Source organism: Bactrocera neohumeralis, chromosome 5 (genome assembly GCF_024586455.1).
Source record: "Bactrocera neohumeralis isolate Rockhampton chromosome 5, APGP_CSIRO_Bneo_wtdbg2-racon-allhic-juicebox.fasta_v2, whole genome shotgun sequence".
Taxonomy (NCBI): Eukaryota; Metazoa; Arthropoda; class Insecta; order Diptera; family Tephritidae; genus Bactrocera; species Bactrocera neohumeralis.
In genome coordinates, this window is record NC_065922.1 from 68,194,119 (window position 1) to 68,213,618 (window position 19,500).

Here is a 19,500-nt window from a genome sequence, read left to right on the forward strand (position 1 = left end):
ATTAAGTGTTTCTGAATTCATACAGTACCGATTTTTATGCAACGGGTGTATTTTGAGTACAATCTAATATTTTCTATATGGATCTGAGAGCGCGTGCACCAGTGTTCCAACTCATTACTGAGTATAAGAACAATTCTTCCAATTTCTAAATTTTTTTGTTCATTGCTCACTTGACACACCGGATAAAATTACATACTATACAACTGTAATGTACTTATGCGCGTTGGTAGCTTTAATTACGAAAACACCGTTATCATTAATCTTGCTCATAAACAGCAAGCAACCAAACGGCGTCCGTGCGCCCATCGAACGCAGCTTGTGGGGTTTTGAAAATTCTCTTTTCAATGCCATAAATCACATTAATATGAGTATAAACAATAATTACAACAATAACAATATGTGTGTATAATTCACAAATCATCGAAGCGTTTGCGATTGCATTTGCTGCGCTCCAAAAGCAGCTCGACACTGTTGGTGCTCCAACTAAGCGCCAGTTGGCAACTGGGCGTTTTGTAAACGCGCTACGTATGTACATACATACATATGTATACATAAGTATGTAATGTACTTAACCGTTATTTTGTCGTAATTTTTAATTTTATTATTTAATTTCTTTTCTAGTATTTAAATGATTAATTTTTTTAATTCATTCTAATATTTTCCAAATTATGTTTTAAGATTTTTAAGCTCTTTTATTTAAATAGAAAATAAAAATAATTTTTTAATTAATTAAATTGAATAACAATTAATTAGTTAATGGATTAAAATATAGAAATTAATTGGTTGAGTAATTAAAATTTAAAATTTAATAATTAATTAGAAAAAATACCTTATTTTATTAAATAAATATTAAATATTAAATAAATTAAATAAAATTTTATAATTAGTTAAAATAAAAATTGTATTTTATTAATTAAGTATTGCTTAATTAAAAAACTATTTTTCTTTTAATTGATTTTTATTTTAATTAAGTAAATAAAAAAATAATAATTAATAAAAAAATTACTTTCTTTAATTAAACAAATATGAATTATTAAATTAATTTAAATAAAAAATATATTTCATAAATAAAAAAAAATAAAAAATTGAATATTATTAATTAAGTATTGCTTAATTAATTGATTTTTAAATTAAGTAAATACAAATTTAATTTTAAAAAATCTTTTAATTGATTTAAATTATATTTTAATTAAAAAAAAAAAATAAATAAAAATTATTAATAATAATTAATAAAAAAAATTACTTTTAAGTTTAATTAAACAAATATGAATTATTTTTTTTTAATTTAAATAAAAAAATATTTCATAAATAAAAAAAAATAAAAAATTGAATATTATTAATTAAGTATTGCTTAATTAAAAAACTATTTTTCTTTTAATTGATTTTTATTTTAATTAAGTTAATTAAAAATGTAATAATTAATTAGAAAAAATTACTTTCTCTAATTAAACAAATATTAATTATTCAATTAATTTAAATAAAAAATATATTTCATTAATAAAAAAAAATAATAAATGAATTAAAAATGTTTTTAATTATTTTTTTAATTGGTGTTTTTAAATTAATTTTTCTTTAATTATAGTTTTTTGATTTATATGTTTTTCAATTAATTTTTTTGAATTTAATATTTTTAATTAAATTTTTTTAATCATATTTAATTCATATTTAATTATAACTTTTTAAATTATTATTATTTTTTTTTATTTTTTTTAAATTAATTTTTTTAAACTATACTTTTTTAAATTACATATTTTAAATAAATTTTTTTAAATCATATTTAATTCATATTTAATTATAACTTTTTAAATTATTATTATTATTTTTTATTTTTTTAAATTAATCGTTTTAAACTATATTTTTTAATATTATTTTTTTATATAATTTTTTTTTATTATTTTTTAACTATATTTTTTTAAATTACATATTTTAAATTAATTTTTTTTAATAATAAATATTTTATTTTATATTTTCGGTTTTATATAGCTTTAATGCATTTTATTATCTTACCGCTTAGAATTTTACACATTTTCCCACAAACTCATAAATAAAAGTGTGGTTATTTTCCAATTTATCTTTTCTCTCTTATTTTTCCCCTTAATATTGTGAAAATTGTGTAAAACGATCATTAATGAAGACTCAAGTGCGTTATACACACTATACCATACATATGTACAGGTGTATGTGCATATACATACATACATACATATGTATGTTTGTAATTATCTTTTATTTATATTTTATTTTTCTTTTATTGTTTTCACATGCTTAGTGTTGGTGCTTTATGAGTTTTTTCGCTTTTACTGTTTTCTTACTTTTTTTAATTTTTCCTGCTCGCTTTGCTTGTTTTTGGTACACTGAGAAAACGCTACAATAAGCATCAAATGAGTTGAATGTTTTAATTAAATTTAATTAAAACTGTATTCACCACAATCAAGCCAGTCATCAGCTAGTAGTCGACTCATTCACCGAACAGCGCCAAATGCAGCGCCGGCGTCACACTCATTGGCGCTGCAGTGGCGCTTACAGCTTGTTTATTGTTATTGTTATAATAAAAGCTGCTCAAACTTTGGAAAAAATATAGACATATTTACTTTTTAAATAATAGATACCGACTTGCTTTCGTGTTTAATCGATTAATCTTTTTCCAGTAAAAACGTGGTTAATGCCGGGGACTTCCGGTTTCTGATTTTCTAAATGTTTAGACTCCCAGTATTAGAAAAAGACCATAGAAACATGCTAAGCGCTTTTCACTCGTTTACTTATCATACCTGGGGGCTAGAACTCTCGCAACATCGTTTCCAAACTGAAAATTAATGCTTTTTGACTCAAACTGCCAATTATCGATAGTGTGTACTCTTGGAACTGGAACAGGGTTATTATAAGCTTGGGTAGGTGGAAGTATTGAAAAAGAATCGAAATTTTGCTGCTTATAAAATTATTGCTCACGTACACTCACTACCGAGGTTAGTACCCTTGTAACATTGACCGGGAGCTGATCTTAAGTTAAGATGTGTTTGCTGATTGTTACTTCTGAAACCAGCCAGTTGAAGTACTAAACTGAGTTTCTTATGTACTTAACATGGTAGCGCGAACATAAAAACATTGTACCAAAATTGAAAATTTGCTTGTCTTGATATTTAAGAGATGGTTGATGGCGCGATTCTGAGCCTGAATGAAAAGGTATAGATTATTTTTATCGCAATATTTTTAACCTGAATGAGGTATAGGTTAAGTTTGCCACGAAATATGGAATGCCCGAGACTCTATAAAGTGTCTTTATAAACGATCAGCATGACGAGTTTAGTCAATTTAACCATGTTTTCCTCTCTGTCCCTGGCGGATAGACTGTATATTTGTATACTAGCGCTTCACATACACACGTTCCTTTATCCTTAAGGAGCTGCTCATTTGTTGGAACCGCCGATATCGGACCACTATAGCATGTAGCTGCCATATGAACTTACCGTTCTAAATATGTTATGAATTTCCTATGCTGGCATTTAGTACTTCAGATAACCATATTTCGGGCCCCGGCGAAGTCGATCAGCCTCAACCCATTTGGGGATGTTTCATCATGGAGTCTGAATTCACCGACCGTTGTGACAAAGATACCTTCTTTCCCACCCTGGCGTTAAAGTAGCACTTCTTGGACGGCATCGATGTCAACCCTTTCTCTAACAAGGACATCAACCAGCTGGACAGCGGCACCTTCCCAAATTAAAGGGGCCGGACATTCCAGGTACATGTCCTTAAATCGTAATCGTTAATACGTTAACAGTGGTCGTCATCAAAAGGGGTCTCTCATCCCAGGCTGTTATGTTCTTTGCATTGGAGGTGTTTTTTTTTACGTGGCGGGTCCCAAACCCCACCTTGGAACGATGTTTCGCCTTCTCACTTTAGCTCGCCTTCAAACGAATGTTTTTTGGTTACCCATAAGATACTTGGTATAAGACCGGAAGTCGTGAGCTGTTTGAGACATATGTAAAATAATCGTTTCTGATCCCTCCCAAGTGAGTGGCGCTCAGAAACTTTTCTCACTTGCGTGAACTTCTCTGTATGGCTCCATCCTCCTATGTTATAACAAAAATAGCTGTGAAGGGCATTATAGCTACGGTGCAGCTGAAGTTAACGTTTTTCTTCATGTTTTTGTTAAATTTGTCACTTCCCAACCTGCCGCATCATGTGCTAAGCTTCAGCTCGTAAACGCTTCACCCAGTGCGTTGACAACGAAATTGCAAATTGCTTAAATCCACTCACAAAGTGACACGTTGAAACAGTAATACGACAAATTAGATTAAAAGTTTGCTTTGCGCTTCAGTTATCAAAATCGATTTTTCTCGCATTTCTGTGTGAGGCGATTAAATGCGTTAGGCAGCGCACACACACGAAGTGCAGCAAAGCAACGTGATCGATTTTCTAACCAACAAACATGAGCTTCAACAGCGGAAAATGAAATTTTTTTCGCTGCCAACGCGGCTGCTGCGGCAATTTTCCCATGGCTCTAAGCCACAAAAGGAAAATGCAGCAAAAAAATGGAAAAAAGGGAAAACGAAAAAACAAAAAAAAAATTCAAAGGGAAATGAAAATAAAAAATATGCGAAAAATAACTAAAGAAATTTTAAAAAATTAAAAAAAATAAAAAAAAAATAAAATAAAATAAAAAAAAATAAAAAAAAAAAAAAAAAAAAAAAAAAAAAAATAAAAATAAAAAAAAAAAAAAAAATAAAATAAAATAAAAAAAAAAAAAATAAAATAAAAAAATAAAAAAAAATAAAATTAAAAAAAAAAAAAAAAAAAAAAAAATAAAAATAAAAAAAAATGAAAATAAAAAAATAAAATGAAAAAGACAAAAAAGCAATGAAAATGAAAGTAGCAAACAACAAAAAAAAATGAAAAATCGCCACAAACGTGCAAATTAAAAATTTGCAGTTTTTCGCAAATTGACCGCAAAAATGAGCAACCGCAATTTGTGGCGTGTAAAAAAAAATATTTGTGAAAATCGAAAAATCCACAAATGCTCGTCAATGTCAGCGCATGAAAATGCAATTTCCTGCACTTTCGACTGTCATAAACGTCGCACATAACTGTTAACTGCACTCGCAACGCAGTCGTCTTGCCTCTACAGAATTGCTTTGTGGTCTACGTCCTCTCCTCTTCGTTGACTTCTTCGCCTTAGCGGTCTACGTCTGCTTCTTCCTCTTCATCTTCACTTTCTTCTTTCCCTTAGAGCTCTACCGCTGTCTCTTCGTCGTTTTCTTCCTCTTAGAGGCATACGTCTTCGTCTCCGCCGTCGTTTTCGTCGTCGGCTGACCTCGGCGTACGCACGGTAGTTGCGAAATTTTCTTAGCACTTTAAACCGCACCCATCACTGCAACAGTTCGCTGCGTTTTCACCACCGCCGACCGCCCGTACATGCAATTTGCAAGCTTCTTGACTAGCTGCAAGCGCCCCAAGCGGACGTGGATTGAAATTAGCGCTCATAAAGGGAGCAAATGTGAGTGGTTGGGTAGTCGTGTGCGCTGTGTTTGTTTGTACACATACTGTGTTGTTGTTGTTGTCGTAGGCGTAGGTGTGTGTATACGCCGGTGGTAAGCGGCTTAACTTTGTTGAAACGCTCAAAGCAACTTGGCATTTCATTGGCAGCGAATTTTCACAAAGTGTTGTTGTTGTTGTTTTTGTAGACAATTTACACTGCATATACATATGTACATATCTAAGCCGGTAACGGTGACAGCCAAATCGGCTGGCGGGTGGGATAACCTAACGGCGCTCGCTTGTAGGGTATTAGAATGCTTTAAATATGCAGTTATACGATTAACTAAGTATATACATGTATAATATTTATGTATGTATGTCTGTCAGCACGTTTATCCATTTAAATATTTCAAATTGTAATTTGTTAGCCCTTTGGACGCCTTGCCTGTTGTAAACGTCTTGCTAGAAAGACGCACCGACATGGATAGAGAATGCTTAAAGCGACAAACATGCGTCTGTATATAAGATAAGCGCAGTATTAAACACACACACACATACATACATATGTATACTACGAGCACACAATTACCGGCTGTCTCTCTTTGGTTAAAACCGCTCGCCAGCCAATGGAAATGACATAAAATGGCATCTTCAACGTCCAAATTTAATAATGCACCGCACTAATTCAAATAATCTACTAGCAAATATTGAAATTCTATTTTGACTAGATAGAATTTCGTAGATGTGCTTTAATTGTCATCTTAAGCACATTTTCAAGTGAAAGCGAAGAAAGTGCGGTTTTCGGAAGTTGAATTCCGAAATTGTCTATATTTCATGTTACGTCCTTGTTGCCTTTTGAAGAAGACTGAACAAAATAATTATCGATAACGACGATAAATTTCAATATCGATTAACTTACGTATCGATAAATTGCAATATGCATTAATTTCAGTATTGACTACATCTAAACCTATTATTATTTTTTGAACAATACTACGAAATTATCGATTAATTTCGCTATTGACCATTTTTATGCAATTATTTTAACTATCGATTAATATTTTGTCATCGAAAATTTTAATTTATAAATTTTTATTATCGTTATATTGCCGCAATACATTATTGATATGACGTTAATATACCACTGATATGACGTAAATTTAATAAAGCGCTTCACTCGATCTCCAATTGTTGTTCGAACGATTTCAAATAAATTTCGATTTCAATATGCACTCCCTCCCAAAAATTTGTAAACCATGAATATTTTAATTTCTTTTAAAAATCGTTTTTTTTTATCATGTAAATTATAAAATTTTTTGTTTGGAATAAATTTTAACTTGATTAAAAGTTATCGATTACAATTTGATGAATCGATTTTTTATACTACTGATTAATATATTTTTTTAAAGAAAATGAAATCTCATACTTGAAAAATACTGATAACAAATCAACCCATTTATTTTGTTATCGATATTTTTTTATCGATAATATTTAGTACATAAAGAAAATAAAATTTATTACTTAAAAATAATCGATAACGAAACAACCGATTCGTTTTGTTATCGATAATTTTTTTTATCGATTACATTTAGTACTAAATGAGAATGATTTGCATCGCTTACAACTAATTCTTAAAGATAATTAACTGTATGTATTAAATTTCCCACTAACAGAAAATCGATAACGAACTAATCGATTATAATAATAGTCGTTGACACCCATTGCCTTACATAAAGGTATCTGCCTAGATATGTATGCGTGTGGGCACATACATTAATGTATATTGAAAGCTCTTTATCGTGTTCTATCCAATAATTGAAAATTCTTCACTCTAGCACAATTAATCAAAGACCGTGACATACATACACATACACATAGTATGCTTTATTCAATAGAACTAAAGCATGCACTATTCACTATATTTGTGTGCTTATATGTATCATATATACATATGTACATACTATATCGTCAGACTCTGTCATTATTTCGAACAAATGAAGCATTCAATCAACAAAGGTTCAGCGAAAATCTGTATGAAATTGAGTGAAATTTCATTTTTTTGTGATTGTTCGCCAATTGATGTGTATGTGTGTGCGCGTGTACGAGTCTATGGCATGACACCCCCAATTGACCCCGAATTCCACTTCACAGTGTGCGCAGATAAAAAGCCACATAACCTACATAACATGAAATTTCCGTACGAGGCTCACCGATATGCGGGCATACAAAACAACAACAAAACAAAAAAGACCAAAAATATAGAACCAAAGCGTAGGCAAAAAGCAACTAACGCAGCTATGAAAACCAACTAACCTGGTTAAAGCAACAACAAGTATGAGCGCTACTCGGGAAAGACACACGAAAAAAGAAAAACAAAGCGTATAACCCAAAAGCTGAATATTTTGTCGACACTGTCATTTATCAATGCTCCGACCATTTGTCATCGTTGCCACTCACATTGTATTAACACTAACAACAACAAAAGCCATAACATTGGTAATAACAGCAACAACAACAATAGTAATAAGCCACAAAAGTGTTGCGGAGGGCTGTCTCGAAAAAGGGCAACTCAGGCGCTTTGCTGCTGACGGCTCTTCTCCAGCGGCGCCTCTCACTTGTAACTACAATACTTCACTTCCTCATATGCACTTGTGCGTCGTGTATGCTGCAACAAGCACCGCTTCACATACATACATACGTGGTCATACTAGATGCTGCACCGTTGCCGGTGTTACGTTGACTCGTTGAAGTGTGTGGCACTCAAGTGCTGCAGCGTCTCATTTTTCACCTCATATTGGTTTTCGTACTTTCTTATATCCTTTTTCGTATTTCCATATGAATATATACTTATTTGATAACCGTACTGCTATAAAAGTGCACATAACGCGTTTTTTGCTTTCTTTTAGTGGAGTTAATTCAATTGAAAAACTCGATCTATCTTCTAAAATAGTAAAATTTATTTACTTTTTTTTGTAAATTTATTTTAACTTTTATTAAATTTCCTTAAAAAAATAATTTCATTCTTATATTTAATATGAAATATTTATTGTTTTTTTAATCGATAAATTTAAATTTCTGTTTATCGATATATTTTCTATTGCTATATTATCGATAAATTTTAATTTTGATTAACTTGGCATTTGATAGGTTTCTCAACGATAATTGTTATTATTATGATCGATACATTTTAATTTCTGTTTATCGATATATTTTCTATCGCTTTATTATCGATAAATAATCATTTTGATTAACTTGTTTATGTTACGAAAAACTTGGCATTGAAGAATTTCTCATTATTAACTGTTTTTATTATGATCGATACATTTTAATTTCGGTCTATCGATAAATTTTCTAGCGCCATATTACCGATAAATATTAATTTTGATTAACTTCGTTATGTTATGAAAACTTAGTATTTTATTAACGATAAATTTTAATTTCTGTTAATTGATATATTTTCTATCGCTTTATTATCGATAAATATTATGTTTTCTTAACTTCGTTATGTTACGAAAAACTGCATTTGTTAGGTTTTTCATCGATAACTGTTATTAATGAAAAATATTGATGTGAATATATCGATACAATTTATTCGTTATTCCAACGTCGTAAAGCTTTGTTTTTTAAAACTTTAGCCATTGAGATTAAATTTAACAGCTGAGCGGTCTACTATCGATAAATTTCGATATCATATTATATTGATATAAGATTTTCTGGAACCGAAAAATTTTACGAAATTTCACCTTCGATAGCTGTTACGATTAATAAAAAAGAATGTTTATATCAATAACATTTACTCTAGTATAATATGCCGTATACTTTTGGTTTCGACAAATTTTGATTTATGTATTTTTCTCAAATTCGCATTCAGTACAATAATAATTCGATAAATATTGCTTCAATCAAATTTTTTATAGTAATATAGTATATCGATAAATTACGATATTTTGCTATTAAACATTTTGATTCGGAAAAATTCGATAAATATTGCTTCCTTAAAATTTATATATTGTTAAATTTATAAATTATGCTTTCGATATTTTACTCTAAAATATTTTACTTCGGTAAAATGTTTGGCGCATATTCCTTTATACATTTTATGATTGGAGGACTCAAAAATCTATAATTGGTTTCGATACAGTTTTTGTATGGATATATCGATATATTGATTCTACTCTCGTTGCATTTTACTTGCGCTGAATTTTTATATTGATAAATCGATAATTTTTACTGCCGATAGATATAATCGAAAATTTATTGATAAATATCGATATATTTTATTTTTATATTGATATATCAATAATTATTAATACCTAATACTTGATATCTGTTTATATGATATTACTGATAAATTTTGCTATTGATTTATCGATAACTTTTTCTGCTGCATTTTTAAATTATTTTTTTAAATTTTTTTTTAAACTTTTTTTTAATTTTTTTTAAAATTTTTTTAATTTAACTAATTTTTGAGGAAATTTTCGAAAAGTTGTAAACTAATCCGATCTCTAAAGAACTTTATAGAGCAGTCAGAATTTCTGTTTGAAGAAATAAGTTTAAGGACATTTTTTTTTGTAAAATTTAACACTTATTAAAGACATCCAAAATTAAAAAAAAAAAGACAAAAAAATAAAAACTGTATATGTATATAATTCAGAATATATGAAAAATTAAAAAAATTAATTAAATTTAAATCAAAAAAATTAAATTAAAAAAGAATTAAAAAAAAATTAATAAAAAATCAGTGAAATTGAAATTTGTATTTTACCTGAATTGTTTTAGGTTTTTGTAAGATTCTAAACAATATTCTTAAAAAAGTTTCGAAACTTCAGTTTTTAAAAGCAAATATTTAACATGTAAATAAATGTGCTAAACGTCTATATGTAGGTAAAAAAAATACATCTTTTTAATATAAAAAAAAAATCAAAACAAATTTAATATAAAAAATAATAATTTAGATGTTATTCACTCAGCGAATCTCGTTATTTTTATTCACAAGAGAGAATTCAGTGTGCAAATCCTCATATGTCTGCATGTGTGTCCCCTCTGCACCACAAATAAATTTTAATTGTCCAAAAATGACAAAAAATGCCGTTACGACTTCGCCGCATTAAACGCTCATTTTGTCATTTCGCTGTCATTCCATGCAACGACGCTTACTGCATTTTCCCTACAACTATCAGTAAAACTGAACTCGAATAATTTTCCCCCTCAACTGCTCCTCATCATCGCTACTGATTTCCATAGTAATTGAATTCAATTGAAATGGAATTGAACGCAGCCATTTGCAGCGGCTGCTCATCTGCGGCGAGCACACCTGCACCAAATTGCTTATGTGTATATGTCGTGTCTGTATGTCTGTATTATATAAATTTGAATTTAATTTTTCTTTACTTTTTTCCACAACATTTTGCTGCTGCGAAATCAAATCACTCAATTTCTCCATTCCTCCGATGATTTGCTCGCTGTGATTACATTTTTATTCAATTTTCTAGTACTTGCGTGGCGTTCGGATTTTTTAGCGTAAATGTTTGACAGTCTTCCTGCTTTTAGGCTTCATAGAAGAGGTGAAAAGGAAATCTGATATTTTGAGTAATATTTTCAGAATTTTGTCAGTGAACTTTAGTGGTAGCAAGAAAAAATTTTTTTTGCAATACTATAGTTTTTACGTTTTTAATTTTTATGCTTAAAATTTTTCTGTATTTTTTTAATTTTTAGTTTTTTTACATACATTTTTTCTATAATTTTTAATTTTTCCGATTTATTAGTTATTTCAATTTTAAATTTCATTACTTTTATTTTAAACTTTTTATTTTTACTTTTTTGTGTTTTATTATTTATTTTTTTTTTTTTTTAATTTTTTGTGTTTTATTATTTTTGTTTTTTTTATTTATTTTTTTTTTTTTTTTTTTTTATATTTTTTTTATTTTTTTTTTTATTATTTTTTTTTTATTTTTTTTTTAATTTTTTGTGTTTTGATTGTTATTTAATTTTTAAAAAATATTATTAAATTTTTTTTTATTTTGTTTTATTTTCTTTTAAATTTTTTTTTAAGTTCTTAGTTTTATCTTTGTTTTTATATAGATACATCTAGAATATTTTCTTTATTTTTGTTTTAATTCTCATGTTTTTTTGATTTCCTAAACTTTTTATAATATTTATTTATTACCATATCTTTTAATCCTTCTTACTATTATATTTTTTTTGCTTTTAATTTTTATGTCAAAATTTTTTTTTTAATTTTTTGATTTATTAGTTATTTTTTTACCTTCCTTTTAAAATTTTTCTAACATTTTATTTTTGACTTTTTATGTTTTATTATTTTTTAATTACCATTTTTTTATTTCTTTGAATTCAATTTAATTTTTTTCTCAGCCATTAAGAGATTTTATTTGTTTACTTCAAAATTTTCAATATTCAGAAGGACTAGTTACATTCGGACTAGTCCATATGTTTATAACTAAAATAATAGCCAAGTTGTTACTTAAAAAAATTTAAGTAAGAATATATGTTTTTTTTTAATTAATGATGAACTAGTTACTTTTAAACCATGAAGGGACTAGTTACTTTACACATAGTTATGAGTTGTTGTTAATTTAAAAACTTACAATTTTATATTTTTAAACCAACGATAAAATGGTTGCTTGCGGTCCTGTGAAGGACTAGTTACTTTTCGACTATCATATATATTATCTATAGAAGCAGCTTTAAGTCATGATTTTAGCCTGACTCATTTTAAACATTCATTTGTAGAAGCGTGTAGAATAATTAAAGTAAACACAAAAACTTTTCGTTTACAAAATTATTATTTTTTGTTTAAATTTCTTTCTAATAGGTTTTTTTATTTATTTAAAATTTAAAAGTTTTATATTTAATGTTTTTTTTTTAATTTTTTTATTTATTGTTTAATTTTTTATACAATTTTCTTTGATATTTTCGTTTAGTTTTTTATAATTTATTTTTTTTTAGTTTTTTTTCGTTTATAAATTTAATTTTTTATATAAATATCTTTCTTATAGTTTTTTAATCTACTTTAAATATAAAAAATTTATGTATGTATGTTTTTACATTTTTTCGTTTAACTTTTATATATTTTTTTGTTTTCTAATATTTCATAAAATTTTTTAAATTGCTTTTTAATTTTTTATAAAATGTTTTAAATTACTTTTTAATTTTTTTTTTTAATTTATTATAATTTTTTATAAATTTTATTTTTTTCATATAAATATCTTTCTTATAGTTTTTAATCTATTTTAAATTTAAAAAAATTTTTGTATGTTTTTTTTAATTTTTATGTTTAATTTTATATAAAATTTTTAAATTTGTTTTCTAATATTTCATAAAGTTTTTTAAATTGCTTTTTAATTTTTTATAAAATGTTTTAAATTACTTTTTAATTTTTTTTAATTTTTTTTTCTGTTATTGATATTTTTAATTTTTTAATTTTTTTTATTTTCAGTTTTTTAACGTTTTTTATTACTTATTTTTAAATTAAAAACAAAAATTTGTTGAAAATTAACAATGTTAAAAATTAACAAATTTTTAATTTCAATTTTCTGTTATTGATATTTTTTTGTTTTTTCATTTATTTATTTTTTTTATTTTCTTAACTTGTTAACATGAAAATTCAGGTGTTGTTGGCAGTTTATATTGAAATTCCATACAACAAATTGCTGTTTATAGTTTCCAATACATATCGGCAAGCTTTGAGTTTTTGTTATTGTTGTTTTTTAATAAAAGTTTTCACTTGCGTTGCTTCACTTTGCAATTTTCACATTTACTGCGTGCTTCGTTTTCCTGCTCGGCTTGACTGCCATGTCTGTTTCATAACCGTGTGCTGCTAAAATGAAAGCTACGTCGAACAACAACAACACCAACAGCAGCTGCAATAAATACAAATTAAGTGAAATATGCGCACAATTAAATTCAGTGCAACTTTCATGGGGAACGTTCTTTTTAGACGCTCTTTTTTTTATATGCAATAACAAAAAATTGCGGGAAAATTGCAAAAATTTTAAAGCGAAATAAAAAATTGACAAGTTGACAGCAACAAAATTGAGCGCCAGCGCATTTTCAGTGCAGTTGAGGCGCAAATACGTGACTTTGTTGGTAATCAATGGCTGGCAGTGTATTCCTTTTATGTAACTACTTTGCATACATACATACGTATATACATATGTATGTGTATATATTTGTTTGTATCCAATTACATATCAATTATGCCAGCGCACAAACAACATTACATATCTGTTTTTCTGTTGTTTTTTTTATATATTCACATATATTTTAATTCACACAAACTTACATTTACATATATGTACATATATCTATATACATAAAAAGTACGTGCACCACATTCCGAATAGCTGTAAATATTTCACACATTGCATAATGTGTTGTTGGCTTCAAGTTGTTATTGATAAGTTAACTTTGTTTGGCGTGAAAATTATTTATTACAACACAAATGGGTTGATAAAAATAAATGCCTTCTCTGCCAGTTACCCAACACACATTTCTCATTGACTGATGAGCTCCACTGCGCTCAAGAGAACAAAGCATAAGCCTTAGTCATTAGCGCTCTTAAAAGTTTTCTAATAATCAGCTGGACAAGTTGAGTATTTCTTAAAAAAGTTCACTGAGTTTTGGGTATAAATTTCGTACACTTTTCTTCGCACATTTTCTTTCACTATTTCTCTCAAGCAGAATCTTATAAAAACTAAATATCAAAAATAAATAAATACTATATATAAAAAATTAATTTAATAATAAATTAAAAAAAGTAAAAAAAAAACTTAAATTATAAAAATTATTCAAATTCAATTAAAATAATTACAAAAAAATAAATAATTAAAAACTTTGAAATAGTTTAAAAATATTTTCCTCTGTATGTGTTTTACTGCAAAATCTCATGTCCTTTTCCTATCTCAGTGCACCTCACACGAGCCCCTCATGTCTGTTCTATGCAGATGCAGCAGCTTGGTAGGTTTTTGCATTATTTCTACTTGAGCCCGGGTCTACCTTATCGTTTGCATAGCTCTTGGACTTTTCTCTCGAATCCTTGGCATCTCCATTGCAGATGCCCGAAGTTGTCACATCACTAACATTTTGGAATTTTCCTTGTGAGCTTCATCTATCCTATATTTAAGTGACGTTACTTTAGTGCTCCGTTTGCGCTATCGGCCGCCTACTAACATATGCGCGTATTTGTTCGCGTGTATTTGTATAGCCGTTATATGTCATTTCTTCATCTGCTTCCTCTAGCAGCCGTCTTACGGAGGTAGAGATCTCGGATCTCTATTCTTCCGTTTTAGCTTACAGATGCTATACCACATATTTTGGTCTTAAGCTATGCCACATTGCTCTGAGCTTAGAACTCTGGTTTCGCTTTTCCTCTTTCATTAGTTAATAGTAGCAAGGCTCCTGATTTTGCTTTCTTTAGCAACCGTATTACGCAGCTGACGTCTCGGATCCCTATTATTCCTGTTTTAGCTCGCTTCACTTGTTTTCTTTAATCAGTTTAAGGGGCTCCTGATTTTGTTTTTCGTATTGCCCGAACTTCTACCATATCTTTATCCGCTATGACGTGTTTTATGATTTGAGGCACTTCGGCGTAATTAACACTTTCTTTCGGTTTAATTAGCACTGCTTCTGGTTCTGTCAACTGTTTTTGCTTCTGAAGCTTGTCTCCTTTTTTCCTGGGGTTTGTTCTGCGCTTTTATCTTGTTTTGTCTGCGGTTTCTCTTCCATCTTATTATATGCCACACGGTATTTCCGGTCCTCGCCCCCCTTTTCTCTGACTCTTCTTTTACTGGGCTTATTGAAGTCCGTTTAAAAAGAGCTGTTACGAGGATCTAGTTGCGTTCGTACGTCTTGTATATTTTTTGCTTCTATCCAGTTCCAGTGCAGGTTACCGATAATGTCGCGAATCTCGTACAACCAGATATCACATTTTTACACCTTGGTACCTATGTGTTTTTGCTATAGCCTTGCTACTTTATCTTTTTGAGTGTAGCGCGACACTTTAGGAGTGTCTCATCTTTTGCTGCTCTCGTCTTCAGAATTTTCATTTCGCGAGCGAGGTATTATCTGTTTGCTTGTTTGCAATCGCTGATTTAAGCATAGGGAAAGCGGTTTCTTCCGTGTAAACAGTTACCTTCTGATGGCATTCAATTTGACGTCCGTTTGTACTTTTTGGCTTTGTCCTCTTGTTTTTATTATTTTTATTATTCATTTTCCATCCTTGTGGATTATCATTTTGCGTGTTTATTATCCATTACAAAGAAGCCCACACGAGGGTTTACACGAAATCTTATCGGAATTCGTGTTGAGAGCTAGGACCATAGCACTAGTCAGGACTTAAATCAACATTTAACGTACTTAAAGTACTGCTAAGGTTTTAACGGAACGGAGGCGATAGCGACATTACCTTAATTTCTGCAAGGTGTCATCCTTGCATACTGAGGTAACAGAATGCCTGAGCTGTCGGTCCTATTGCATCCTGCTGATCCTCCGAGGCTGCTCCTTAAGAATTGCGGATGTTTGTTTTGAGAAGGGATCTATTCACCACGTCAGCGGAGATTCATAGGATGTTACATAACATTCATGCAAAAAAAAAAAATCTCAATAATAATAAAAACCAAAAAAAAAAAAATTATAAACATATGTATAATAAAAAAAATATAATTATAAAAATAAAAAGTTAAATTAAATAATAAACAAACAAAATTAAGAGTACATTAATTTCTACAAAAAAAAAAACAATTAGAAAAAATCTTATAAAAATAAAAAAGAAAAATTATATTAATATTATGTTTTATTATTAAATAAATTAATTAACATTATATTATAAGAAAATTAATAAACACAAAAATAAATCAATAAATTATATAATAACATAAAATTAAAAATAAATTAAATAAATAAATATGATAAATATAATAAAGAAAAAAATAATAATTAAAAAAAAACAAAAAAAAATAGAAAGAAAAAGTTATATTCGATTAAATTAAATTTAAAAATATGTATATATGTATATATATTTAATACAAAAAATATGTTAATTCCAAATTAATAAACACAAAAGTAAATGAAATAAATAAGTATAATAAAAAATAAAAATCAATAAAATAAAATAAAAATATAATAAAATAAACTAATAAAATAAAACTATAAAATAAAAATAAATAAAATAAAAAAAAACAAAAAGGGGGAAAAAATTTAAAATTACAAGTTATCTTAAAATATTTTTCACTATAAAATTTTTTTATTTAATCACAAGGCTTCTGGTGGTTCTGGTAACTGCGTGCATGCGTGGCTTTTTACGACTTTATTTATTTATTATTTATTTACGATTTTTTTATGATTTTGTTCTCCACCTCTAGTAGTCTATGCTATCCACATACCAAAATTCAAATTTTAAGTTTTCCATTCCTCTAAATTTTCCGACACTTTTTTGCTTTTTCAGTAGTATTTTTTTACTAAATATTATAAATAATTTTTAAATTTAAGCAAACAAGCAACTTTATTTAACAATTTTAAATTTTTTCTACGCGCCTTACTAACTAACACAACTAAAACGAAACTAACACACAAACTAAAAAAAAAATACAAAAATATACGCAATTCCCAACAATTTGGCGATAAACGAACGCTCTAAACTATGTGCAGCGTTTAAAAAGCAAAAAGAGGCCGAAGAGCAGGCGCAAAAAATGCTCGTCGCTCAGCATATGCTGCAGCTGCAGAAGGAGCAACAAAAAACCGATGCACAATCGCCCGGCGAAGCGGAGGATCTGCAGGAGCAGGAGCGTCGGCTGCTCGAACAATTCGCGCTGTCGCCGCCTAGTGAGACGCTCATCTCGGAGGAGGGCGATCAAATAACGGTACATCATCCGCGTGAAGAGCCCAAGAAGTCGAAATTGAAATTGCGTGATTTTTTCGTGGCCGAATTTGGTATTTACAAGCTTTATTTTGTGAAATTACCACACTACACTGAAAAAAATTATGTGGCATCTGTACACTTTTTAGTATTCAACACAGTCTTCTGTGTCACAACCAAATCCTTCTTGCTATTTACAAGTAACTGTTGTTGTTGTAGCTAACTTGCACACAATTTCCGTAATCGAATTTGGAAACTCTTTTTATATGTGTCCTTATAAAGCGCTTAGTTACATAAGTATGTATACTATTTGCAGTAACTGTGCTAGCCTGTGAAACCAATTCTTAACCATGCCCAAATTAATGTGTGTTTAGTTGTTGTCGTGTCGTTCGTGGTAATATGTGTACTAAAGTTAAAGCTGAATATTGTGCGTATAATTCTCCGAGCAGAAGCTGTTGTTACTTTTTATAAGAAGTCTTAAATTTTTATATGCACAGTCTATAAAAAAAATATATGACGGTGTTTTGCGAACCAAAAATTTAAACATTTAAATCTACTTTCCATTTTCCCCGTTTCCTTTGCTATATTTTGATTTAATTATTCATTACAATTTATTTTGCCGCCTTCAAAGTTATCTCCACCAGATGTAAAATACATATTCCAACGATTTTTTCACTCCTCGAAACACTTTTTATAAGCACTTTTTGGTAGGGCTTAAGCTCCTTCAGCGAATTTAGTTTTACAAGAAAAAATCACTTTAAATTCGATCACAATCATGGCCACGAATTGTTCTTCCACAATTCCGGCCGTTTTCGACGGATGTTCTCACGCAAACGCTTCAATATGGCCAAATAAAACTCTCTATTGCACCGTCTGTCCCTCCGGAACAAATTCATGATGCACCAAACCACGAATATCGAAGAAACAATGCGCATCACCTTGATTTTGTAGCGACCTTTAGCGTAGTTTCTATGGTTTCGGTTAGTTTTTTCCCTTCATTCCGATGATTGTTGACTTGTTTACATGTCAAACTCATAATACCATGTCTAATCATCAGTTATAATGCTCTCCATCAATATAGGATAAGAACTCCCACGATCAAACATGTCGAAAGAAAACTGTTTGCGGTACTCTTTTTGAAAAAAATTTGCTTTATCGGGACGAGTTGAGTAAGAACAAGTTTCATACCCAAAATATCCACCAAAATCATTTGTACTGAGTCACTCGCTAGAGTTGTCGATCTCACTAGCCATCTCTCTAACACTTGTCTGTTGATTTTCAAGCATTGTGGGCCTGTGTTGTTGATAAAACTGAATCAACGTAAACCTTTCCCAACATTCGCAATGATTCCGATATCCTTTGTAAAAATCTCAACATTGATTACCAAGTGTAGATTAATTTCCATTTATTTATTGAGTGCTGTTCTAGTTCAACTACGGTTTCGGTTTCAGTAGCAAAGGTTTTCAAGGCCTGCAGGGGTTTTCCTGCTTTAGGAGCTTCAGAAAATCGATTTTTCTATTTTTGCTTAAATCTCATTAAAAATAATCTAAGAGTATGTCCCCAAAGTTAAAGATGGGAATTCGAAATATTTTCGAAGCTAGAAGGGCAATGCTTAGTAGACTGATTTACCTGCTGCAGCGTCTTATGATTGATTTCTAATCTGTTTAGCCTCTATTTATGAGATATATGAATAGTTTATTCTATTTTACAATACATAAAAATAAAAAAATTGAATCAAATTAAAAAGAAAATCAGTTCACTTTTGATAGGATAGGTTATAGGTTGCCCAATGGTGTTCCGTTCTAGCTTGTCCTATCAAAAGTGTACTGATTATCTTACTAATTTGATTAAAGTTTTTGTTTCAGATCACTTTGATCTATAAAAATGTTTGTCTTTAAATCTGTTCTGGACTGCTTTATGTTTTGTTTGATGTATACTTCGTCGATTTGTTTTCTACTTACGGTCCTGAAATGTTAGTTTCAACAGAGTTTGGTCTATATGCATTGAAATGATGTTATGTTAGTACGTTTTTTAACTGATTTTTGATTAGTTTGGTCTATCATAGAAGAAAGATTTCGTTTTGGTTTAGGTTTTGTAGTTTTATTATCGATGGTTTGTTTTTTAGTTGGATAGTTATTGATACTTACCTATAA

At 29.1% G+C, this 19,500-nt stretch overlaps 1 protein-coding gene across 2 annotated transcripts in view; it reads left to right on the forward strand.

Moving 5' to 3' along the window:
* Positions 1 to 19,500, forward strand: part of LOC126758444 (serine/threonine-protein phosphatase beta isoform) — a 97,723-nt gene that overhangs the window by 7,016 nt on the left and 71,207 nt on the right. The window contains exon 2 of one of the 2 annotated variants that reach the window (XM_050472709.1): positions 17,140 to 17,421. The exons of the other annotated variant lie outside the window; for it this stretch is intronic. Coding sequence (XP_050328666.1) covers positions 17,140 to 17,421 — 282 coding nt within the window. The remainder of the gene's footprint in view (positions 1 to 17,139; positions 17,422 to 19,500) is intronic. 2 annotated transcript variants of the gene reach the window in all.